This window comes from Colletotrichum navitas (genome assembly GCF_030913465.1).
Source record: "Colletotrichum navitas strain CBS 125086 chromosome Unknown LY79scaffold_98, whole genome shotgun sequence".
Lineage (NCBI taxonomy): Eukaryota > Fungi > Ascomycota > Sordariomycetes > Glomerellales > Glomerellaceae > Colletotrichum > Colletotrichum navitas.
In genome coordinates this window covers 14814-36433 of record NW_026850644.1, presented here as the reverse complement: position 1 = coordinate 36433, position 21620 = coordinate 14814, and the positions used below count along the sequence as shown (strand labels likewise).

The window sequence follows — 21620 nt, the reverse complement described above, 5'->3', positions numbered from 1 at the left end:
TCGGATTATAACGCATCCAGTGCGCTCCTTGCAGTTCAACTAGTTCCATCACTCTCAAATTCTGATGTTTTGTCATTGTTTCAACGTGGATCATGGCTGAGAGTTCTGAGAACCAGAGCCTCCGCCGTTTCCTGGGGGATTTCGTTGCTGTCCGATGGCGCCGAAGGAATTCGAGGTCGGAGCATAACTATTGTCAGCTTCACTGCTCTGCACCAATTGCCGTAGACCACCCCGCCCAATGGGGCCATAAGTTGGTCTATGACGGAACGACTTGTCGGCTGTTATTGCGGGTTTGCCAGATTTTCCTACGCTGTCAAAGGGGTTTCTTGTGTTTGTGACGCCAAAGGTTCTCAGGCTGTTCCCTGGAGGCGGGTTCGGTCTTTCCTCAAGTGCTTCAAGACTTCCAATTTGTTCGTTGAGAAACCTGATTCTCTCTAGCAGCTGCTCACGAGTTTCAGGCTCGGCTGATGGGTATGAGGAGCCAGGAAGATGCTGGCCATAAATTTGAGCTGCTTGCATACTTCCAGCGATGCCTCTGGTGGTGCTGCCACTGGCGCTGCCACTAGAATTGCCTGTGTGGGCAAACTGAACCCGGTCCTGGGAAAGGTTAGCATGTCGACCTTGAGCCTGCGTAGTCTGTGTATCTGTATTTTTGAACTGAGATGGCATAAATTGATAGGGTACTGCAACCCGCGCGTCGTCCCAGCGCGCACGCAGCTTGAACAGCTTTTCTTCTTGGATTTGAGCTGTCTCTTGGAGACATTCCTGACACAATGGGTCAGTTTGCCTCATGTTCTTCCACATGAAGTATGGGCAGTGGTCTTTGGGGTCAATGAAAGCATTCAAAACGACCTCGTATGGCTGCTCGTAAAACCATCTGTCGCAGTAGTCCCAGGTCTGTGGCTGAACCTCACACCATAGGACATGCCCTTTTCCAGGGCGGAGCATTCCTGCCGTCATAGGGTCATTGTCCCGCCGAGGGCAGTTCAGGTTGGAGCATGGACAGACGTGCAAGTATCTTGGTGTTCGGCACATTGTGAGTCGGGAAACTGTTTAGACGTAGCTGGGTGCTTTGGAAGAGTTTGATGACAGTGTGGAAGTTGTTGGGTTGAATGGTCTAGGATCGGATTGGATGGAAGCCGACGTGACGACGGAATCATGTTGTTTATTATACCTCAAAAAAGCTCTAGAGTCAGTTCGAATCTTTCATCCAATAATAATATATTTCACAAAGACACTTTGCGATAGTTGTGTTGAGGACCCTGAATCAGCGTTGTTGTGTTCCTTGTGTCGGACTCGGTTTTATTCTACAAAAAACGAGACAGTCCATTGTTTCCTCGACATTTTCTTCAAAGAAACTTTGTACGGTGTGACATATAAAGGTCTATGTTTGTAAAATAAGTACTATGTAATAGGGACTCCATACCTTCAATGCGGATATCTCAAAGGAGATTTTGAAAGAGCAGCAGCAACCGATATTCATAGTTAGAAGCACCTTGGCGGCCACAGATAGAAATAGATCACCATGATACAGTCGACAAGCACGTCGAATAGTTCATGTTTAAACAATTCTACTTAATCTCTCTCTTTGTGCCACACAGCGTTGAGTGCTCATCTTGTGTTACAATGAGGCATTCCGTGACTCGACAGACAGGATGACACTAAGAACAACCCCTAAACCAGATATGATTCGGTCCAAGCATCTTGTAATCGAGTTGTATTTTTTACCGGCTGTTGCAAGCCATCTTGAGTTTTACAAGAAAATGCTGGTATAACAACTGTCCTCCCAACCAGGATTAAACGCCCATGATGCATATATGTCGTAAGAAAAGATATTAGTTGTTCCCATGAAGTGCGTCCTATCAACGAGATTCAAATGGTGGGCCTGGAGAGCTTGACCTCTCAGTAAACGCTACCCCAAGGGCGCGAGTCGCGTGACCTTCTTTCCCAGCTTCCTCTCCTAGGTCGACGACGGTCATCTCGTCGCAGCCTTTCGCAATCATCGCGCTTGGCGATCTCTTCGAGAAGAATTTCTCTTTTTTCCTTCTCGCCAGCGAGTATTGACTGCAGCAGGTCGACTTTCCTGATAAGCTCATCTATCTTGAAGTGATCACCTTTGAGCTTCCTCTCGAGCTCCTCAATGGTGCAAAGCAGCTTCTCAATCTCGCGCTGTCGTCCTTCGTGCAAGTGGTTGTTGCATCGCTCGATGCGGAGCTCTTCCTCGAGTATCTCCACCTTGCGAACGAGGTCCCCGATCTGTCGCACATATTCATCAGACTTTGGGTGTCTCAGCCGCTCTTCTGCCAATACGCACTCGAGGTCATCAATCCTTCGGCCAAGCTCGACCGCTTTGCGCTCCCAATGCTCGGTTCTCTTCTGTTCTCGCTCCAAGTCCACAAGTAACCGTGAGTTGCAGTCCTCGATTTCTTGCCTCCATAGACGATTGTCATCCCCCGAAATCCATGTGCTGCGTAGAATGCGAACCTCGTCCCGGGACTCGTTGAGTCTAACCAGACAGTCGTCATAGTCTCTGATAAGCTTGTCGTGACGGACCTGAAGATCGTTGAAATAAGGGTGGTCATGGTGGCCAGGAGGACTACAATCGTACTGTCGCTCTCGTAGTTTTTCCTCCAAGTGTTTGATGCGCCGGAACTGATCTTCCCTTGAGTGCTCGAAGCAGATGCTTTCTGAAGTGACATCGCAGTAGTTTAGGCACTTGTCAATCTTGCAGGAGTGCTCATCACAGTAGCCGAGTGGAATCCTGACGATCTTCCGGCATCCATCCTTTCTGCACTCATGATCCGCACAGTACTCTCCTCCTTCCAAGCAAGGTTTTTCGCAAGACTTCCAGTGGCAGCGATGACGATGGCAGTGAACTCCAAAATCGGCAATCTCGACGCATCCTTTAATAACGCAGGTGTGTCTGTGACAGAAGGGGCTGAAACCACCCCCATCAAGACTGACGGCTACTGCGTAGCAATTTGCTGCGCCGCAACCATGATCTCGGCAAAAGACTCTTTTCGAATCAATTTCGTTGTATCGGAAATTAAGACAGCCCTCGTAGGTGCATTTATGAGTCGCACAGGCTCGACAACCTGGAAGGCAAATGCTCTTGCAGCCTTTGTAGGTACAGCAGTTCTCGGTGTAGTCTATAACTCAGTCAGCAATAATATCGAGTCAAGAAAAGAAAAAAAGAAAAAAAAACACGAAACGAAACGCCGAGGTTCCTTACGCTGCTCGCAAAAGTCCCAATAAACACCATCTGATTTCTTGAGTCTGAATTTCGTGCACTTTTTCACAGTGCATTTCTGGTGCATCAAGCAGCGATGATCGGCATGCACAGGTTCTCGGCATTTCGGCTCCCGGCATATTTTAGAAACGTGGTCAACACAGTACTCAGAGTCAATAGTTCGTGTCTCGAAACAGCTCGGTACCAGACATCGGTGGTCGGGGCAATACCCGTACAGCTTGTCTCTGGTCTTGTAACAGTTTTCGACGTAGCACTGGTCTGTCCGTACTGCGCGTTAGTGGCATGCATGGCCTGCGCTTTAGAGCGATTGAAACTCACGTTCCGGACATTTCCACGGCAAGGGCACGCCCGGTGGGCAATCTCCGGTCCGATCGCAGCCCGGCACCCCACATCTCCGGTCTGCACAGGAATTAGGGGACTTCGACCAAAGAGTGAAGGACGGAAGGGCGGAAGGGACTGACGGTCATCGCAGAAGCGGTAAAGAGGGTCTTTTGGTCGACTGCACATCTCTAATCCGAGTAAACAGTACTTGCAGGTGTCTAGATAGTCACCGTCAGCTTCATGGATACCTAGATCCGAGAGGAATAACTAACGATCGACGCAAAAGTCCGAATAGATTCTGATGTCGGGTCTGGTAGGGTCGATGCGTACAAAGGCATGTTTTCTGGAGCATCCGTCTACGTGACAGGTCCTTTCATACCTGTAATCCACGCAATCATCACAGCTGCATCTCGAAGACCTCGTAGATCTTGACGATGTGTATGATGACATGACGGGTGCACCAGCCGGAAGTGGTTGGTGAACTGTCCCTAAGGATATGCTGTGTGCTGGGCCAGACAGGTATTTGACCTATGTCGAGATAGGATACACTGTGTTTTTTCAGTGGTGGATGAAGTCGTAGCTGTAGAGAAAGATGCACGATCAACGGCGAAGAAGGAAAGTAAAAGTTGGGGTAGAGGGAGGGGGGAAGCTGTAGAAAACCCTTTTGAGGGAGAAGTAGCTTGAAAGAGGTCAGTGTGGTTGATTGTATGAGAATATGTCCGGGTAAAGGAGGCCGACTGGAACAAGGACCCCGAGAGGGCGGCGTGACAATAGCTTCATCCCACCTTTTTCTCTTTTGGCGTGGCTGAGCTTTATCCATATCATCCCAGGTACTTAGAAGCGCTCGGTCACTCGACGACGTGTACACCGACAGACCTACTCCGTTCATGTTTACGCCTTTTCTAATTTTTATTTTTTTAAATTTAAATGGAAATTGTATTTTTAGTGCCTTCAGTCGGATATATGAGTGTATTTTCGGTAATAGAAGATTATCCGATATGTTTTTGATTCCGGATTGTCAAAATTGTTATTTGCATTCTACTCCAAAAACACTGGTATCAATGTCTGAAAACCGGACAAAAGCCTATCAAGTACCACCCAAACAAGAGAGACAAAAAGCAAGCTGCTAAAGACTCTGTTAGAAAGCCTGGCAGATGAGAGTTCAGCTATTGCAGAGGTTGAAGATTCTTTGAACCGTCTACTTGGAAATAATGATAGCAACCTTCCCCTGGATCGCAGATGCAACTGCAGACGAGGCATGTTGCATTCAACTTGCACTCATCATCGTGTCGGTAGCTGCCGAAATAGGCCGATTGGCTGACCGAGCGTTTCCCGCGAACAGACGTCCGACCGGAGGCAGCCGAAACGAAGCTAGGTTGACAGGCAGGTGTTCGGCCTGGGCCAAGCAAGAAGTTTAATGGATGCGCGAATGCGGGATACAACCGGAACAAGGTGAGGAAGCCCGGAGAGATCCAAGTTGAAAAAGAGGCTTGCATGGATGACGCCGGCAAGCGTCAATAGAACGTGGCCCCCTAGGCCGGATAGTGGATGGTAGGGGCTCATCAGAGGGTGTCTCAGAGGAAGGGGGAGGGAGTGGCATGCGGCCTGCCGACTGAGACACAAAAAGTTGGAGAGTCGACACAGGACTTGCATTACTTGCTTATGTTAGGGGCCCAAAGAAGTGACTTCATGTACGGTTTGGTGAAAGAACATCAATCGACATGGATCTTCTGTTTCTTTCTTATATTCTTATTGCGATTTTGTCGCTTTTCAGGCGCACATTACTTCCGCTATGTGCTTTTGACCACCTGAACAGCGAAGCGTTCGGCTTTGATAATAATTATGCAATGCTACATATCTGATCACACTAGGTTGTCTGCAAAATGAAGACGCTTAGACGTACATGCATGCTAACGAATGTGTGCGGTGCTGAAGAGAAGGATTCATAACAATCATGTGTAAGACAATCTTTGTTGTTGCACTACTTGTTTGCACTTGCATGACAATATACAAGCCAGAATACTTGTATGCAGGTTTGTTTTGCGGTTTCAACACGTAGTCAACATGTCAACTGATTACAGTAAGACGTTGAAGTGTCAGAGCACCTGGCGGCCGTTTCTCAAGTTTAGCAAGAAAAGCCCACCATGTGGAACACTAAAGCCACTTTCGGGGTCAAGCATAGAATACATTTATAGAAATAACTCAATTGACATGTGGCGCACGACAACGCCGAGTACCCCTTTCGGACTCTTTTACCCCCCGGCCCCGATGACTTGACCGATGAGGACCTTCAAGCACGGACGCAGCCCTACGCAGGATCCGGAGCTTCGCCATACCCCCGCTGCAAAGCCCATGTGGCCGCTCCGGCTGCTTGTTTCCATCGCTCAGGCAGTCGAAGGAACTTACCGCTTCTGACTGCGGCCAAGACCAGTAAAGCACGGGTCGTTGCCGCTCTGGCTGTAAACCACGTTCCGTGATGGCGATGGTGCGGGTTAGCGTCCAGCAGCAGCTCAACCGACAGTTTGAGGCATCTCCCCGCTAGACTTATGACGTAGAGAATGGCACGATTCTGGACAAAGTGGACGGGCTTATCGTTAGACAGCTCTTGACATCTCTTGATTCTCCCAACCAATCTGCGAAGAAATGTGCAAGAATCTTAGAAAAAATCAGCACACGTTATGATCCAAGCATGAAGATTCCAGCCCGGAGCTGGATTTATTTCGAGACCTTTTGTCGAATTGTGAGCAAAACTTTACCACTCTTGCTACGTCTCGAATCCATGTTTACTGCCATCGTGGCTAAAGAAAGATACCACGCGATTAATCATTCTCCGCAACAAAATCTTTACCATGTAGTAAAATTAACTATCGTATTCCTTTGGCTGAACATCATCCTACAGACTATTCCTTCCGCTGACTTAGCAGCTGGGGAAGCAATCTCGGAAGGAGGCGAAGAAGTCGTGGTAGCCCAAACAGTTGATGCCACTCGAATGCCATGGAATCTTGCATTGTGGTTCATTATTATACATGGATATGCTCTAACTCCTATTCAAACCGAACTTATATTTTGTCATGAAAGTCACCACTGAAGCTTCATATAGGACCAGTAGAGCCTTGGCTGGAAACGTGTTTTGTGCAGTCATACGCGGGTTTCGTTGGCTATAAGTCAAAGCATCCACATTTCGGCACCCCCCACATTTCGGCACCCATTTACACCAAAACTGCTCTTTTTCACTATAGCGCTAACTTAATAACCTTAGCCTTAATAATTATAGAAAAATTTATATCTATATATAATTACTTAAAAGACCTATATATAGCTTATAAAGTCTTTTTACTTAGTATAAGTAAAGTACTAGCTACTTAAAGTTAAAGTAGTAAAAGTGTTAAGGTTATAGTATATTTTACTAGTATTTCTTAATACTTAAAAAAGTAATATAACTTCTTAGTTATTAAATAAAAAAGCTTAAAACTTTATATAATACTATTTAAGTCTATTTATAGTATTATTATTCTTAAATCTTTAATATTTATAAGGTTAATATAAAATAAACTATAATTATATACTTTACTAAGAAACTTTTTATAAGGAAATTTTTAAGTTTATTATTTAAGCTTATATAAGTATATATATACTATATAAATATTATTACTATAAACTATATAGTATAATAATACTATATATAAAGTTTTAAGTTTATAGTATATATATTTATTAAGTTATAGTTAAATATATTTTACTAGTATTTTAGTACTTTCTTATAAAAACTAGTCTACTTTAAGCTATAGTTACTAAAGTAAAGTATAAAAGCTTAATATAGACTTATTAAGTAATTATCTATATAAATTAATTTTCCTAGAATTATATATGCTATAGTTGCTTAGTTATAGCTATTATAAAAAGGGGGTAGTTTTGGTGTATTTTGGTGTATTTTGGTGTAAGTGGGGGTTGCCGAAATGCGGGGGGTGCCGAAAAGTGGGTGGGTTGACTTAGCGTCACAGCAGACTTTTGGATTGCACACAATCCTGGTTGAAGTAGAATTGGGCCTAAAGCAGTTGAGGGATATACATTCGAACACCACCAAGATAAATAGACATTGCACCCGTACTACGCATGTCTTACTAGTCATATCTGTTTCTTTGCTGCGAGATCATAAGCATGGGCTGTGTCCGGATCAGTGGAACCTGAAGCGGGAGCCGGGATTGATTCCGGTGTACCATTGTATCTGAGCTCGGATGAATAGGGGCCTTCAAAGCAAGTCGGTGCACAGGCAACATCAAGAGATTGAACCCCTGCCGACTTTCAAGTCGCCACACGACATGAGGGTCCGTCTCATCGCGACCTACATTGAGCTGTATCTCTGGCATAACACCTGAGGTCCTTAACATCCAGTATTGAATTCTGAAAAAAGAACGTATGCTGAGAAACCTTTTCGCAACATTAGAGTTATTCCCCTGGACTCGAGAAGAGACGGTTCAATGTTAGGAGCAATATCTTCAAAGATTGGCCCTATGAATTTTGCCTCAGAATTAGGACTAGCAAATTCTGGTTTTGGAATGCCAAGATGTATTATATTGCCGCCCTCAGGTAAACCATTTGTGACATGGTCTAAATTTTAGTTTTCAGCAGCGCTCATTCACGTTTGCGGCTCACTGGTGGATGTGAGAAACAATGATGGTTACACCAATACTATTATCGAGTTGATAAGTAATATCCGTGATCGGATTTCCAAAAGCGAGACGGCATAGTTGATGCGATCTAAAACCGCTAAGCTTGCGGGGTCAAAGTTCTGGTCCAACGAAGGTAAGATTCGAAACCCGAAAATGTGTGAAAAAGAAAGTTCGAGAAGATCCATACGTCAAATGCTCATTCGAAGTGTCAGGGCAAGTAAGTGGCCTCCATTGGACCGCTGGCAAAGTACTCATGTCGGCTAGACGTTGTCTCATTTTGTCTTACGGACCTGGCATGGCCCGCATGCCGCAACAGCACGCCTTCTCCCGTACATGCCGGAAGCCCGGCGACGCTTATTACCTACTTTGGGGGTAAGATTTACGGCATGGGCCGTAGACATGGTTTATTAATACTGTTTGCAATACCTGGCTATTTGTGGGGGACCTGAAGCTAGGATGGCTGTGCCATTCATCTCTCGTGCAATGGATGTTATTTTTGATACGGGTAGTAAGGGATGGCCAGATGACTAAAGGAGGATTAGGATGAGTACTGGAGTTCTAAATAAATAAATCAAACAAGAACAATAGTGAGCCAAGAACCTTGCTTAATGGAATGTGAATCCCACATCAGTGAGAGGGGGTTAGTCAACTTTGAAGACATAACTAAAGACCCTTGTGTCGGGATGCCAGTCATCCACCGGAGAAATGGGCCAGCCCGAAGGTCACCACGTGACCTCCCCAAGTCGTATACCCATATACCAACGGCGCTGGCAATGGCGATAGTTGCTCTTTTCTCTTCATCATTATCACTATCGCTACTTCACTGAGTATACGATAAATTATCGCCCATCCGAAAGGATATCCACATGTGATGCCAACACATTGAGTTACTCACTTTCCCTCTGAAATCTCCACAAAGTTAGTGGTTGTCTATATATCTGACACCAGTCTTCCGACCATTGCAAATGCCGCCTTCGTGAGAGGGTAAACCACTCATCTGCAGAATAATTCTTGTGCGCATTACAGGATACCATTCAAGGGATGGGATGAAGATACTGGTAAGCTTTACTGTAATTACCTTGAGGTCACATCATTATGTTTGCTAGTCTAAAGGACACTTTCTGGTTTCCACTTCCAAACTCAATGCTTGGCGGAGCTCCCTATGACTCTTCACATAGAGTGCAATGCCAATGCCATCTCATTTCTTACCCTCGGTCGCTATACTAGGCTCTATCTGCTCGCTCGTAACCGCCGTTACAACTTCCATCTGAATGAAAGGTCCCTCAACAGGCCTTGACGGCTGCGGACCATGCATTTCGACCGCGTGTACTATACGCATGTCATGCGTACTCGCATAAGACCTTCCCCAACCCCTCATACCCCCATGCCTCCACCACCACCAATCCTTCTTGTTATCCGTTGGGGAGATTTGCGCTAGAGGAACTCTTGTGCTGGAAGGTCCACTGATAACCACTGTGTGACCAAAATCTCGTATAGGTGTTCTTACGAAAGCGAATCTGTCCAATCCTGTGTCGCAGACGTCTTGTGGAGCGCTGAAGAGTATTGTTGATATCCACAAGATAGAGTTGAAAAGACCATTGGCGGCCAGAATTGATCCCGCAAAGGCGAAATAGTAAATACCAAGATCAATGCCTAGAAGAGACGTAACACGACCAACCACGAGAGGTACACTGCACCCGATATATATAAACGGATAGACGAGAAATGCAGGGTGATATCCGGTCAGCCGTCGGGAATCCGATTGTCGACTACTGAAATCTCCGCTATTTATCTGTCTTCTGTCCGGTAGATGACGACAATTTCGCTTTTGACGCCACAGTGTAAAGAAGACAAAAGAATAAAGAGAGATCGTTATGGCAATCGAGACCATGATCCAGAAGTAATGAGCCCACAAGCGCCAGGAATCGTAGGCTGTTGAAATCCAGCACCTGGATTGGATTGAGATTAGTTTAATAATTCCATTGATCCACACCACATAGAAGAAGGCTTACCAGACATTAGCCCTCATGAAGAAAGACTCATTAGGGGTCGCCGGGTGAAGCACAGAGGTTATCACTCCAGCACCATTGATGCCAAAATCGAATACCCAGAGAGCAATAACGGTGGCATACACAGTCCATGGCTGTAGCTTGTATCCCAAGCCCACGGTCAGGAAAGTGTTCACAGATATTGCTGAAAGGAATAGACTAGCGGCTAGGTTACTTGTCGAGCCCAGCCATCCCTGGGCCCAGCAAACAGGAGAAGGTGCGATTATACCATCGCTCGCTACCCAGTAAATACTGAGAGCATAGGCAACAGCTTCCATCATATCTGCCAAGAGAAGATTGTAGACGAGGATTGGGAATGGACTGCGAACCTCTACTTCTTCCCTCTTCTCTTCTTGTTCCTCCGGTCTTTTACTCTGGGCCTCATTGCTGCGCTCTGGCGAATTAGCCAACCTATCAAGCTCTGTGAGGCGGGAAAATCCGGTGCCCCCTGCACATGGAGCATCTATCCCAAGAGTAAGGTCGGGTAGGCCAATCGTGGAATAGTTCCCTCTCAGTTCTTTTTCTCGTCTCGTGTGGGCCCATTTTAGTCTTCTGTATGACAAAAATTTGTATGTAATGAAGAGCCATAGGAGAGAGGTAGTTGCTGCAGAGAGGAAAGAAAATGAGGTTAATATTATGAGACCGCGACGATGATAGTCTGGTAGAGGCGCCAGACTCCCGCGTTGAGCCGCGGCTGACATGATAGTAAGATGCCTCTTCAAAAAAAGCGATCACACTAGCTAGACTTTTGCCATCGTGAGATGAGAAGAGACTATATCAGTTCCACTAGATGAAGAGAAATATCCCTCTCTGACCCCCCTGAGGGCCTGATAAAAGTTTCGACGCCGACAATTCTCAAAAGCTTAATGCTATCTCGACTCATGTCTTGCAGCATCATGTTTGTCGCCAGCTGTCAAATTGGGAGTTCAAATTCCATAGCGAGCCTCCAGGTTGTTTCATGCCAAACCTTTTTGGAGCCACACCAATGAGCATGCCTCCCTGTGCTCGCAATTTCAACGTTGTTTGCGTCCTAGTGAATTCAAAGCTGTGCATTGCGCCCTTGAACTTAGATCCGAGAAACTCGTGGTTTGCCGTCAGCAACGGTTTCATAGTGGTACGTGGGGATAATCAACACAAGGGGGCCCCAGAAAGCAATTGCTATGGAAACATTTACGCCTTGACCTTTTCTTTTCGGCGGAGAATGACCAAACAGCCATGCGCATCTACCGCCCTGGAATATTGGCATGTGGCTGACATGACTAGTCCAAAAGGATTTCAACCTGACTAGCACGCTGCAGGATACCGAGGGCATAAACTCTCCGTACGCATTTGAACCTGAGTAGCTTGTCTATATCTCTATCAATTCGCGGGTTTCATGTTTGGTGAGAAAATGTCAGCTCATTGTTGAGTCCAACACCCGGAGTCGAGGCATCCCGTAAGTCGTCCAACCATACACTGTCCAGGTTCACTACAGATTTATCAGTTGAAATGTGCATTAGTAGAGTTTTTACTCAAACATATCCTTGTAAAACATATATTGGCTGTCGTTGGCATTGAGCAGATAAAACCCTTCTCTTTCTAACACGTCACAAAAGTAGTCGTTGTAAAAGAAATGACATCTAGGATAGCTTTGAAATTCAATGACACATTTCTAGATCAATTTACTTGATCTATCGCTCATTTCGGTTTATTCAGTTCAAGAACATATCTGAAAAGACAGGATGCTTTGCGGAAACGAAAGAGAAATGTAACTGGTTTCTTAGTTATCCCAGACTATAACGGTAGGATGAAAGTTGTTTTGAAACAACCAGAGGCTAATTTCTTAAATGATTCAAGCCGGGCGTCGACGGAAAGCGGCTTAGTACTAATGGCGTATGTATCACTCACTGTGTATCCGGAGTAGCTGTGCAGGCCAAGATCTTGACTTGTAATCGTATTCCCTCGCCGGAAATCATGCTTGACCTGTTTCTGGAAAGTTTTGTGAAAAGCCTATAGCGGCTGATTCATACTGCAATGCTGGTCCAGATGTTATATGCACCGTCCCTCAGTCAAAAGGCAACCCGGCGTGATGTTACTTAGCATCAAACACCACCCACACACAACGTGTATTGTTTGAAGTACAATAAGGATGCTAATGGGATTCGAAATTTTTCTGGAGGCTTTTCAGTAATTAATAGAGGGATATATGCCGTAGGGTGCTCTATAGAGATAACAAATGCTGTTGAAACCATAACAATCACTTCTGAGTTATCTATTCTGAACCATACACCGGCTTTCACTATCACGAAGCAGGCTGGAAGAGCAGAGTTGCAATAATTCTGGTTTGTTGATACTTATTGATGACATATCCAAGGAGTGGTTCCGTCTAAGACGCTTTTACCATCGCGGAAGACCAAAAACTGCTACAGACGTAATCAGATTGCTGAAGATCAAGTTCTCGAATTTTCTATGTCTGGCAGTTTTCGACCGCAGTACAATAATGGAGACGCAAAACGTTGAGATCTGGCTTCTCCGTACCATGTCTCACAATTGTAGACGTGAGAATGGCCAAATCTTATATCAATAGCGATGCGTCTATTATTATATGCGATGCCTTGTGTCAAAGAAATCCTCAAAGAGCACCACTATATAGCATTCACATGAAAGTCGAAGTTTACATTTCCATTTTCCAATTGTTAAAGATACTGAAACATATCTCCGCACTGTTTGAGCAGCTAGAATGTGTAGGCTCCGGAGTGTGGATGTGTTACACCCAGCAACCTGGACCCTAACCTACCTACGAAAGACACAAAAAGACAGATGCCGTCAAAAGATCCATATATCGTATTGGCTATAGGCGTTGAATAAGATACCCTAACGTAACAAACTCACGCTGGGTTCACAAATAACCAGCACTAGTTGGCCAGCAAGCCGGATTCCTTAACTAGGCTGCCGAATTGCACAGTCGCCACCGGAAATCCTCAGCGTCGCTTATAACAAAACTAGTTACTGTAATTCGATTGCATAATACTTAATGGCGCTCTTACTCCACTGTACCAATGACAATCAATGTCTATAATGTGACAAAGTACAACATAAAAGTGGAGGCACCCCCTTCTTGTTTGTACTTTGGTGACTGCTATATACCTTGGGACTTCAACATAATGTTTCAATCACTTCATCAAAACTTGCTAATATTAGACGATGAAACATATTCTTACTTGCGTCGTTGTAATACACTAGTTGAAAAGGCATTGGAAACCTTTTTCAAACAGAGTCCTATATGGTAGAAATTTCTTAAACCTCGTTTAGCTACGGTGAATGTATGCATATTTCTACATGGGCCATCCTAAAGATCTTGAATCTCGACTGAAACGGGCTGTGATTCTACTCGCTGAATGTTATATCTTTCAGAGTGTTGAAAAACTTCATTTTCGGACCCTACGTTGTCATAGACGAGAGCATTTGGGCTAGCTGTGTCGTGTGAACTAGCCAGCAGAACTTCAAATCCCCTGCTGTGCGCATTCAGAGTGACAGAGTAGAGAAATGCAGATTATTCCTCATTTTCATCATCAGATTCTACCTTATGCATTGCTTGCGCTCTTCTTTGCACCCACTGCTGGCAGCCAATCTCGCTGTATTTGGGCACATCTCCATGTTTTACACAAGTGTCAATAACTCCACAGCTTTCATGTAACCCGAACCCAAAGAAGAAGGGCATACTGATGCGTTCGCTGCCACTCAAGTTTTGGGCTCGATGAACAGTACTGACGTACAGGTCGTTGGTTATCCGCTGCATGTAATCGGCAATGTTGACGACAAGTGTCCCTGGTATCGGCGCAGCCCTGATCCATTGGCCCTCGCGATTCAGCACCTGTAACCCCCCAACAGCATCTTGCCACAGTATGGTGAAGAGCTGGAAGTCTGTGTGCGAACCTATGGAGACCTGACGGTTTCCAGCTGAGTCGACATTGTCCGAAGCTTGGGGCAAAGGTGGGTAATAGTTCAGCGCCAGGGCTGCGTCAGGATACGCAAACTTTGCATCGAAATAATCCTCTGGCAGCTCGAGAGACAGCGCAAAAGTGCGAACCAACACGCGTGCAAGCTTCATACAGGATTGCCAGTACCGAATGACGGCTTTCTTGAAAAATGGCGTGCTGGAAGTCCCATCCCAGTGAAAGTCCTCCATTCGCAGGAATTGCCTGGCCTCGTCAGGAATGGCCCGCACATCCTTCACGTCAGGGTCATAGCGGGGATCGTAAGACCAGCCGAACGACTCGCGGACGTCAACGCTTTCTGATTTGTTTATGCGCTGGGATCCAGGTGGTTTGTAGCCGTTAAAGTAACGACTCTTTCCCACCCACGAACGCATCTTTGCATTCTTATCCTGGCGAAAGTAGTCTAAGCATGCTGTAAATGCTGAGTCGATGATGCACGGGTCGATACCATGGTTGGTCAGGTAGAAAAAACCGCAGGTTGTCGAGGCGTTGCGAACCTGCTGCGCAACAGAAATACGGTCGGCAAGGTCCGTACGGAATGCGAGCGAGATATCAATGATCGGAATCTCAGTAGAAAGTGCGTCGCGGAGCGGAGTGCACAAGACCCGGCGTGTGACCGGTCCATTCCCCGATGCCAAGCGGAGTAAGGTAGTTTCCGGCCCTGTAACAACGGTTGAGGTACCCATGATCAGCTGGCTTGAAAGTTTATGTGAGGTGTAAATATGATTGAGCCGACTTGACTCATGCGAGAAAAAAGGGTGGCCTCGGAAAGAGTTTAAATCCTCATTGCAAAGAGACCAATTTCCGACGATTGACCATGGGTATTAAGAATGCGGGGCGATTGATCCAAGACGATAAGTTGCACCCCGCACAAAGGCGGGGGGGGGGGGGGGGAGGTGGGGGCGGAGCCCACAGCACCGCATCGGCGTTGGCCGCTTATCAGTTGGCTACTGACCTGGTATGCAACCACAAGCCAGATGCTGCTCGTCAATGTGAGTCAGACCATGCTCTATTAAGCCGTGATAGTTTCAGTTTGAAAATACCAGATGGACTCTCGATTGTCGAATAGCATGAAAATGAGCGAGTCAGATTCAACCTGAAGGAATATGTCTCGGACCTGACCCATGGCTATTGGGATTCCGATGGGATGCTCGTTATGGGCTTGATAGAAATATAGGATTCTTAAGCATTGGCTCCTGGTTATTACTTATAAGCATTCAAATGAAACTGTCCCAGCTCAATTCAGAAAGAAACATCCCCCAACTCATACTAGAGCCTCGCAGTCGCAGCCAATCCTAACAACCCCGAGTCATTATGACCCCTCAGCACTTCAATCATTATTCCTAAGGCCTTGTGAAAACTTACTGAAAATGTCTCCACATACCGAAGACCCTATTCTGTCACATGTTAATACTTGCTGGCCTTCGATCGTCGCAGGAAGTCGCAGATGGACTATCGTCTATCGACCATTGATCTTTGGCAATTTTTCTCTGGGCTCTGATTCTACCGTTGTCTCTCCTGTAGAGGCGTGACTTCAATCAATGGTACAGAACCAGAGAGCAGGCGATGTCGGTAACAGGTAACTGTTCCGAGAGTTTCACGTGCTTACAGCTTGCAAGATCAACATTCTCCAGTCACAGGAGAATCCACTGATTAATTTCACAAGAAGGACTGCCTCCACGCCATGCATGCTGGCAAGCACGTATTTTGCGAAACCCCCTCATCATCGCCGTGAAGGAGCCCGGGAAGTGCTTGATGCTGCATGAAAGAATAGTGTCTCCGTAACGAAAACCATGTAGACGCGCTTCTTTCCTACCATGCGGTCTCTCGTGAAGGTCGTACACTCAGTAAAACTGGTTGAAGACATCCACTGAACCGTCTGCGATTTCGCCATGAACATGGAAATCATCTCCCTGAGTTCTGAATTCCGCCTTGTTAAAGAACTTTAAGACTGATAATGATACCGGAAGCCTTTTGACATCAGCGTCTACAGTATATCTCTTACGATCTTGGCCCTGGCCCTTTAGTTGGGCAAAAGGGCCCATAAGCCCAACATTGCTGCCACGCAAACGCAAACGCTATCAAATAATGTAAGAATCACCACTTCAGTTCTTCTTCTCTACCCAAGTAGAAATCAGTGTATCGTGATTCCTTTAGCTTAGGTAAAGTTCGCCACAGAGTTTATAGGATTGAACGAAGCAACGGTTACGTCGTCGTTGAAGGTGCTAAAGCTTCAGTTCCTAGCTCTTTTTACAGTGCAATGCACCACTACCTCCAAAGATAGATGGATAGAATCGCCGGCACCATAGCTGAAGTCTTCGAAGTTCAAATTCGACAGGCCCGGACGCGAACTTTTACTCCGAGATGGATACTGTGAAATCAGACGTTGCCGCCGGACGTATGGAGAGCGGGATCATGCCTTGGGCCGAGGGGATCCGAGTCACGGAATTCTATTGCCTTATGGCGATGGGAAATTTCCTCTAGACGATCGGTAACCTGAATCTGAGCCATGAGGAAGGTTTTGAAAGCGAGGTAAGCAAATTGCGATATCTTCCGGAACAGGTACCGGGAATGATCGATGAGTTAGGCATAAACAGTCTATTGCCATGGCGTTCCAAAAGATTGCATGGAGGATTACCACATTAATGACAGTCATAACCTGCGCTGTTATTTGGACTACGAGTACGGCATTATGATGTGACAATGTCTTTTCAATGGCACATCGTAATTGAGAATGCCATTGGTTCGATGGGAAAGCTTGATGGGATCGGGTACGACAAAGCAGTCGATATATCGATTCAACTATTGCGTGAAAAAGAGAGAAGCAGTATAAATTGCTAGCCGGCCATGGGTGGTAAAGGCATTGGGTGAAATGCCGTACGTGACTTCGGCCCTCCGTTAGGCCCCACTCCGCGGAGTAGAGGCGCATCAGTCTTGCACTCGAGTATTTCGCGAATGTCGTCGAGCGTACGTCCTTTGGCCTCGGAAATAGACACCATATCAGGCCAAATGACACGCCATTAATGCAGCAGAAGACCATGAAATACTTCCATGATATGGATTCGATCGCGATTGGGCGGAATCTGTATCAAGTTGACCGCATGACGCAACCACGATTTATGCCCGTTGGAAGGCCAGAGCAATGACTACGAGGACGACGTAAAAGGGGGAGAGCCCTGAGATTTATCTGCTTTGACAAAGTTTGGCTAAATAAATAACAGTAAGAGCTCCTGTCACTGCCCAGAGTGCAACTAACTCGGTTGTTTCCGTGGCACTGTGCATGAATTCCCGTTCCGACCCCATGGGGAAAACGCGGTGACCGTCGGAACTCGGGTGCCAAGGGTTGATGCAGAGATAGCAGCAGCGATAATAGCTTCCCAGCCCAAGTCTCGGCTACATAATCCAAAGTAATCTCTCCGTAAGCATTGCGGTCGAATTTGCTACTGCTAGAGAGGGTTGGTAGGAGCTAGTGTCGGCCAGCTGAAGTGCTACAACGACCATCGAAACATCATTGGATGAAGGGAACTCAGCAAAAGTGGCCTCTGATCCATCTTGACGTGGCACATGTCACTTGAGGCCCAACAAATCGACCCGATGTGACGGCATTGCTGGAGCCCAATCCCACAATTGGCTCGACGAAATATCTGAATTTCCATTGAATATTTTCTTGGCAGCAGCATTGAGATCTATCTAGGATTCGAGAAAACACACATTCAGAAGATACCAGGTTCATCTGACGTCAGAGAACATACTCCGCCGGGTTGAAACAAAGATCAGTCTCTATTTGGCATATTCAATTGTATTAGTCGCAAACATGGCCTCCCAACAGAAAACGCGTGTTTTGAGAGTGGGCATCATTGGCTGTGGCGAGATCACTCAAGTCAACCACCTCTCCAACCTCAACTTCCTCTATGAGCACTTCCAGACGACGTATCTATGCGACATATCCCACCAATCCCTTGCACACTGTGCCAGGAAGGTTCAAGGGGGGACGCCAAAGACAACCACAGACGCGGCAGAGCTGTGCTCGTCGCCCGACGTCGACGTTGTGGTAATCGCCAACGCGGACGCATACCATGTCGACCATGGCATATTGGCGCTCAAAAGCGACAAGTATGTTCTTATCGAGAAGCCTGTGTCAGTTTGCTTCCGCGATATCGATCTTCTCATTGAGGCAGAGAGGAAGTCAAAAGGCAAAGTCATGGTCGGTACCATGCGTCGGTTCGCAACGGCCTTCACGGACGCGGTAGAGGAAGTCGGTGGTATGGACAAGATCCAGTACGCCCGGGTCCGAGACATCATTGGACCCAACTCAACCTTCGTGGGCCAATCCGGCACATTTCCTGTCAAGTTTAGCGACTACAGTGATACTGACACCCAAGACCGACTGAAGCGTGAGGAAGACATCTCGGAGCAAGCCATTGGGAAGGAGTTTGGGGTACCCATCGCCTCCGAGTCACGGATGATGTTGAGGCTTCTTGGGGGGTACGTCAAATATGCCTCGAGGAATCTAGAAACTCTTTATTGACAACACTGTAGACTCGGGACTCACGATCTATCCGCCATGAGAGAAATCATCGGCATGCCCAAGAGCGTCGCCGGGGCAGTTTTGACGTTCCCGGGAATTTTCAGCGTCCTCTTCAATTACGATGACTTTCCCGTCACGTACGAATCCGGTTTCAGCAACGTTCCTCAGTTCGACGCCCACATTGAAGTCTACTCTCCCAACAAGATTGTCCGCGTCAACTTCGACACCCCTTATGTCAAGGGATTGCCTGTCACGATGACTATCCGGGAGTTGGTGGGCAAGGACGGGTTTCAGGAGCGGACGGTCAGGAAGACATATCAAGATCCGTACACGAACGAGTTTCTGGAGTTTTATGACTGCGTGGTCAACGGAAGAACCCCAAAGACTAGTGCTACGGACGCAAGAAACGACATCGAGCTGTTCAAGATGATCCTTCAAGCGGATGCTGGAAGATACTCGAGCACGTAGTGGGGATCAAACGGAACTGGATCACGTATAAAGGGATGTCCACATTTGCCATTCCGTGGAATCTGCGTTCGGAGCTTCTTCAGGTTGTCACCCTCTAGCCAATAGGGTGAGCTTGGTGAGCCTCGCCGCTTTTGCTTACCTTCCACGAGAACCTGGGTGAGGCCAGGGTGAGGCCAGGATGATATTAGGGTGAGGCCAAGGCAAGGCCTAGGTGAAATCAAAGTGACCCACATGGGTTGGAATCGCCAGGGGGTGAGTAGTCACGTTGTCTGGCTGTATAACACAGTCATACTGACCAACTGGCTCTTTTCCTACATCGTTTATCTGCCGGGCGTGGAAAAAAGGAACTATGTAGGACGCGACTGAAGAAACACTAGCTGAATAGGGCTGCTTTGGCTCATTTGCTCCTTTATCGTGTGCACCTTGTCTTCAGGGCAAGTCTGCGCAAGACGTTTGCATGTAGACCTCTGTCGTGGCATGGCTTAAGCTGTGCGTAACCTCATAGGCTCTATGTAACGACTCATCAGGTCCTTTACGTGCTAAAGAATTTAACACGAACTTGCTCGGTTACATCCAGCTCCTTCTGTTGGTCTGGTCACGTGGCCGCTGCCAGCCAGATATCCAGCCTCTTCACCTTGCCAGCCAGCAGTCCCTTTTTCCTAGCGACACATCACCAATATCAATAGATATTATCTCGTTGCTTGCCGCCACCTACATCACCCACAGGTTATAAGCCCAGGCCTCTACCTTTTCTAACGCTATTAAAGCTATTTAGACTTTCTTTTTACTATAACGAATATCCTCACTAATTTTGCCTATAACTAACTAGTACTCCTGCCTAGTCAGGCAACTATAACAAGGGTTCTTACTCTTGCTATAATAAGAATTTTTTTATCCTTATAATAATAACTATAACAAGGATTTTTACCTTTGTAATAATAAACCTATTATAACAAAGGTCCCTTGCCCTTGCTAATTAACAACTATAGCTCTAGCTATATTTTACCTTACTAGCCTTCCTATTCTCTACAGCAAAAAGAACTATTACTACTAGCTATTTACTATTAAAGCCCTTCTTAATAAGGATAACCTTCTTAAGTATACTAAATCTAATATCCTTACTTCTACTAATAACTATAAGCAGTAGTAAAAAGGCTAAGCCTTAGCCTATAGCATTATTATTAACAGCATTAGCCTTATCCTTCTTTACCTTAAGGGCTCTAGTTAAACCCCTAAAGGCTACTGCCTCTATAAGCTTATAAGTAAGCTTAAAGCTATTATCCCTTAGGTGTCTAGTAACACTATTACTAACCTTATCTATAACTATAGATACCTTAATATTAATAACTCTAAGGATCTCTTTAAGTATCTTAATAATATAGCCTTCCTGTTAGCTATTATAGATCTAACAGGAGGAGTAAGGCTATAATAGGTAATATAAAATAATGTAGTACAAAGGTAAAGTATAACAGTAGAGTAATAAAATAAAGCAAGTAATAATAAAAAGCTAAATAAATAATATAGGACAAGAGCTAGGTATAAGTGTAAGTTATTTATTAAAGTTACTTTTCCTTATAAAAAGAAATAAGTAATAGGATATATACCTCTAGGTATATACCTAGATATATACTAATAAGGTAATCCTATGTCTTACTTGTCTATTTACTATATAAGGCACTTGTCTTATAATAAGTGCCTTCTCTCTAAAGGACTTTATTCTCTTTTACTAAGAAAATATACTAAATAGTAGTATATATAAATATAAAGTATAAGAATTACTTTTCTTCTTATATAATAACCTTATTACTTATTATCTCTAAAGTTTTATTAAGATTATTTAGCCTTTAGTAGTACCTAGGCTAGGTTATTATTATTAGTGTTATAGTAGTATTTATTAGCTTAGCTACCTTAGGTTATTAAGGTAATAACCTTAGGCTAAGTAGCTAAGACCTAAAGGTTAACTATAGCCTTTTGTCTATTAAGCTTAGTAGCTATTTAGTTAACTTTATTATTAACTTTTTAAATAGGCTACCTTTAAAAGTAGTTAGTATATTAAGGTTATTAGACTTTTTATTAAAGAGTATAATTTAGTGTTTATTTAGTCTACTTACTCCTTAAGTTTCTTAAGGTACTTCTCTTACTTATATACTTTATTAGCCTTCTTATAAAGGTTCTTTATAATATTATTAATATCTATATTAAAGGTATTAGTTTTTTTATAATATCTTTAGTAAGTTTAGTAGCTATATTAGCCTTAGTGTTATATTTATTAATATTACCTTTATAGCTATTAACTATATTAGCTAGCTTAGTAATATTCTCCTTAAGCTTAGTAATAGTATATAGTTACTTTTTAGC

The 21620-nt window shown here is 45.1% G+C and overlaps 6 protein-coding genes across 6 annotated transcripts; 1 reads left to right on the top strand and 5 right to left on the bottom strand.

Annotated features, from left to right (window-relative positions):
• Positions 1 to 9: 9 nt before the first annotated feature.
• Positions 10 to 813, bottom strand: LY79DRAFT_569123 (uncharacterized protein). The gene is made up of 2 exons (XM_060559033.1): positions 680 to 813; positions 10 to 606 (listed from the first exon to the last, which is right to left on the bottom strand). Exons 1-2 carry the CDS (start codon positions 761 to 763, stop codon positions 91 to 93), a joined length of 600 nt encoding a protein of 199 aa, XP_060408778.1. The 5' UTR covers positions 764 to 813; the 3' UTR covers positions 10 to 90.
• Positions 814 to 1780: 967 nt separating this feature from the next.
• On the bottom strand, positions 1781 to 2999 carry LY79DRAFT_698015 (uncharacterized protein; the record flags this gene model as incomplete). Its single annotated transcript, XM_060564867.1, has 2 exons — positions 1781 to 2923; positions 2986 to 2999. The coding sequence occupies 2 exons, from the start codon at positions 2997 to 2999 to the stop codon at positions 1903 to 1905; spliced, it is 1035 nt and encodes a 344-aa protein (XP_060408777.1). The 3' UTR covers positions 1781 to 1902.
• Positions 3000 to 5341: 2342 nt separating this feature from the next.
• On the bottom strand, positions 5342 to 6589 carry LY79DRAFT_583845 (uncharacterized protein; the record flags this gene model as incomplete). The annotated part of the gene is made up of 4 exons (XM_060560361.1): positions 5342 to 5399; positions 5828 to 5879; positions 5978 to 6204; positions 6489 to 6589. The coding sequence occupies 4 exons, from the start codon at positions 6587 to 6589 to the stop codon at positions 5342 to 5344; spliced, it is 438 nt and encodes a 145-aa protein (XP_060408776.1).
• Positions 6590 to 9160: 2571 nt separating this feature from the next.
• LY79DRAFT_594104 (uncharacterized protein) lies at positions 9161 to 10990 on the bottom strand (the record flags this gene model as incomplete). Its single annotated transcript, XM_060561647.1, has 4 exons — positions 9161 to 9319; positions 9572 to 10025; positions 10254 to 10676; positions 10701 to 10990. 4 exons carry the CDS (start codon positions 10988 to 10990, stop codon positions 9161 to 9163), a joined length of 1326 nt encoding a protein of 441 aa, XP_060408775.1.
• Positions 10991 to 13570: 2580 nt separating this feature from the next.
• LY79DRAFT_569119 (2OG-Fe(II) oxygenase) lies at positions 13571 to 15071 on the bottom strand. The gene has a single exon (XM_060559032.1). The coding sequence runs from the start codon at positions 14950 to 14952 to the stop codon at positions 13822 to 13824; it is 1131 nt and encodes a 376-aa protein (XP_060408774.1). The 5' UTR covers positions 14953 to 15071; the 3' UTR covers positions 13571 to 13821.
• Positions 15072 to 18080: 3009 nt separating this feature from the next.
• Positions 18081 to 19262, top strand: LY79DRAFT_526318 (oxidoreductase family protein; the record flags this gene model as incomplete). The annotated part of the gene is made up of 2 exons (XM_060555827.1): positions 18081 to 18751; positions 18806 to 19262. The coding sequence occupies 2 exons, from the start codon at positions 18081 to 18083 to the stop codon at positions 19260 to 19262; spliced, it is 1128 nt and encodes a 375-aa protein (XP_060408773.1).
• Positions 19263 to 21620: the final 2358 nt, after the last annotated feature.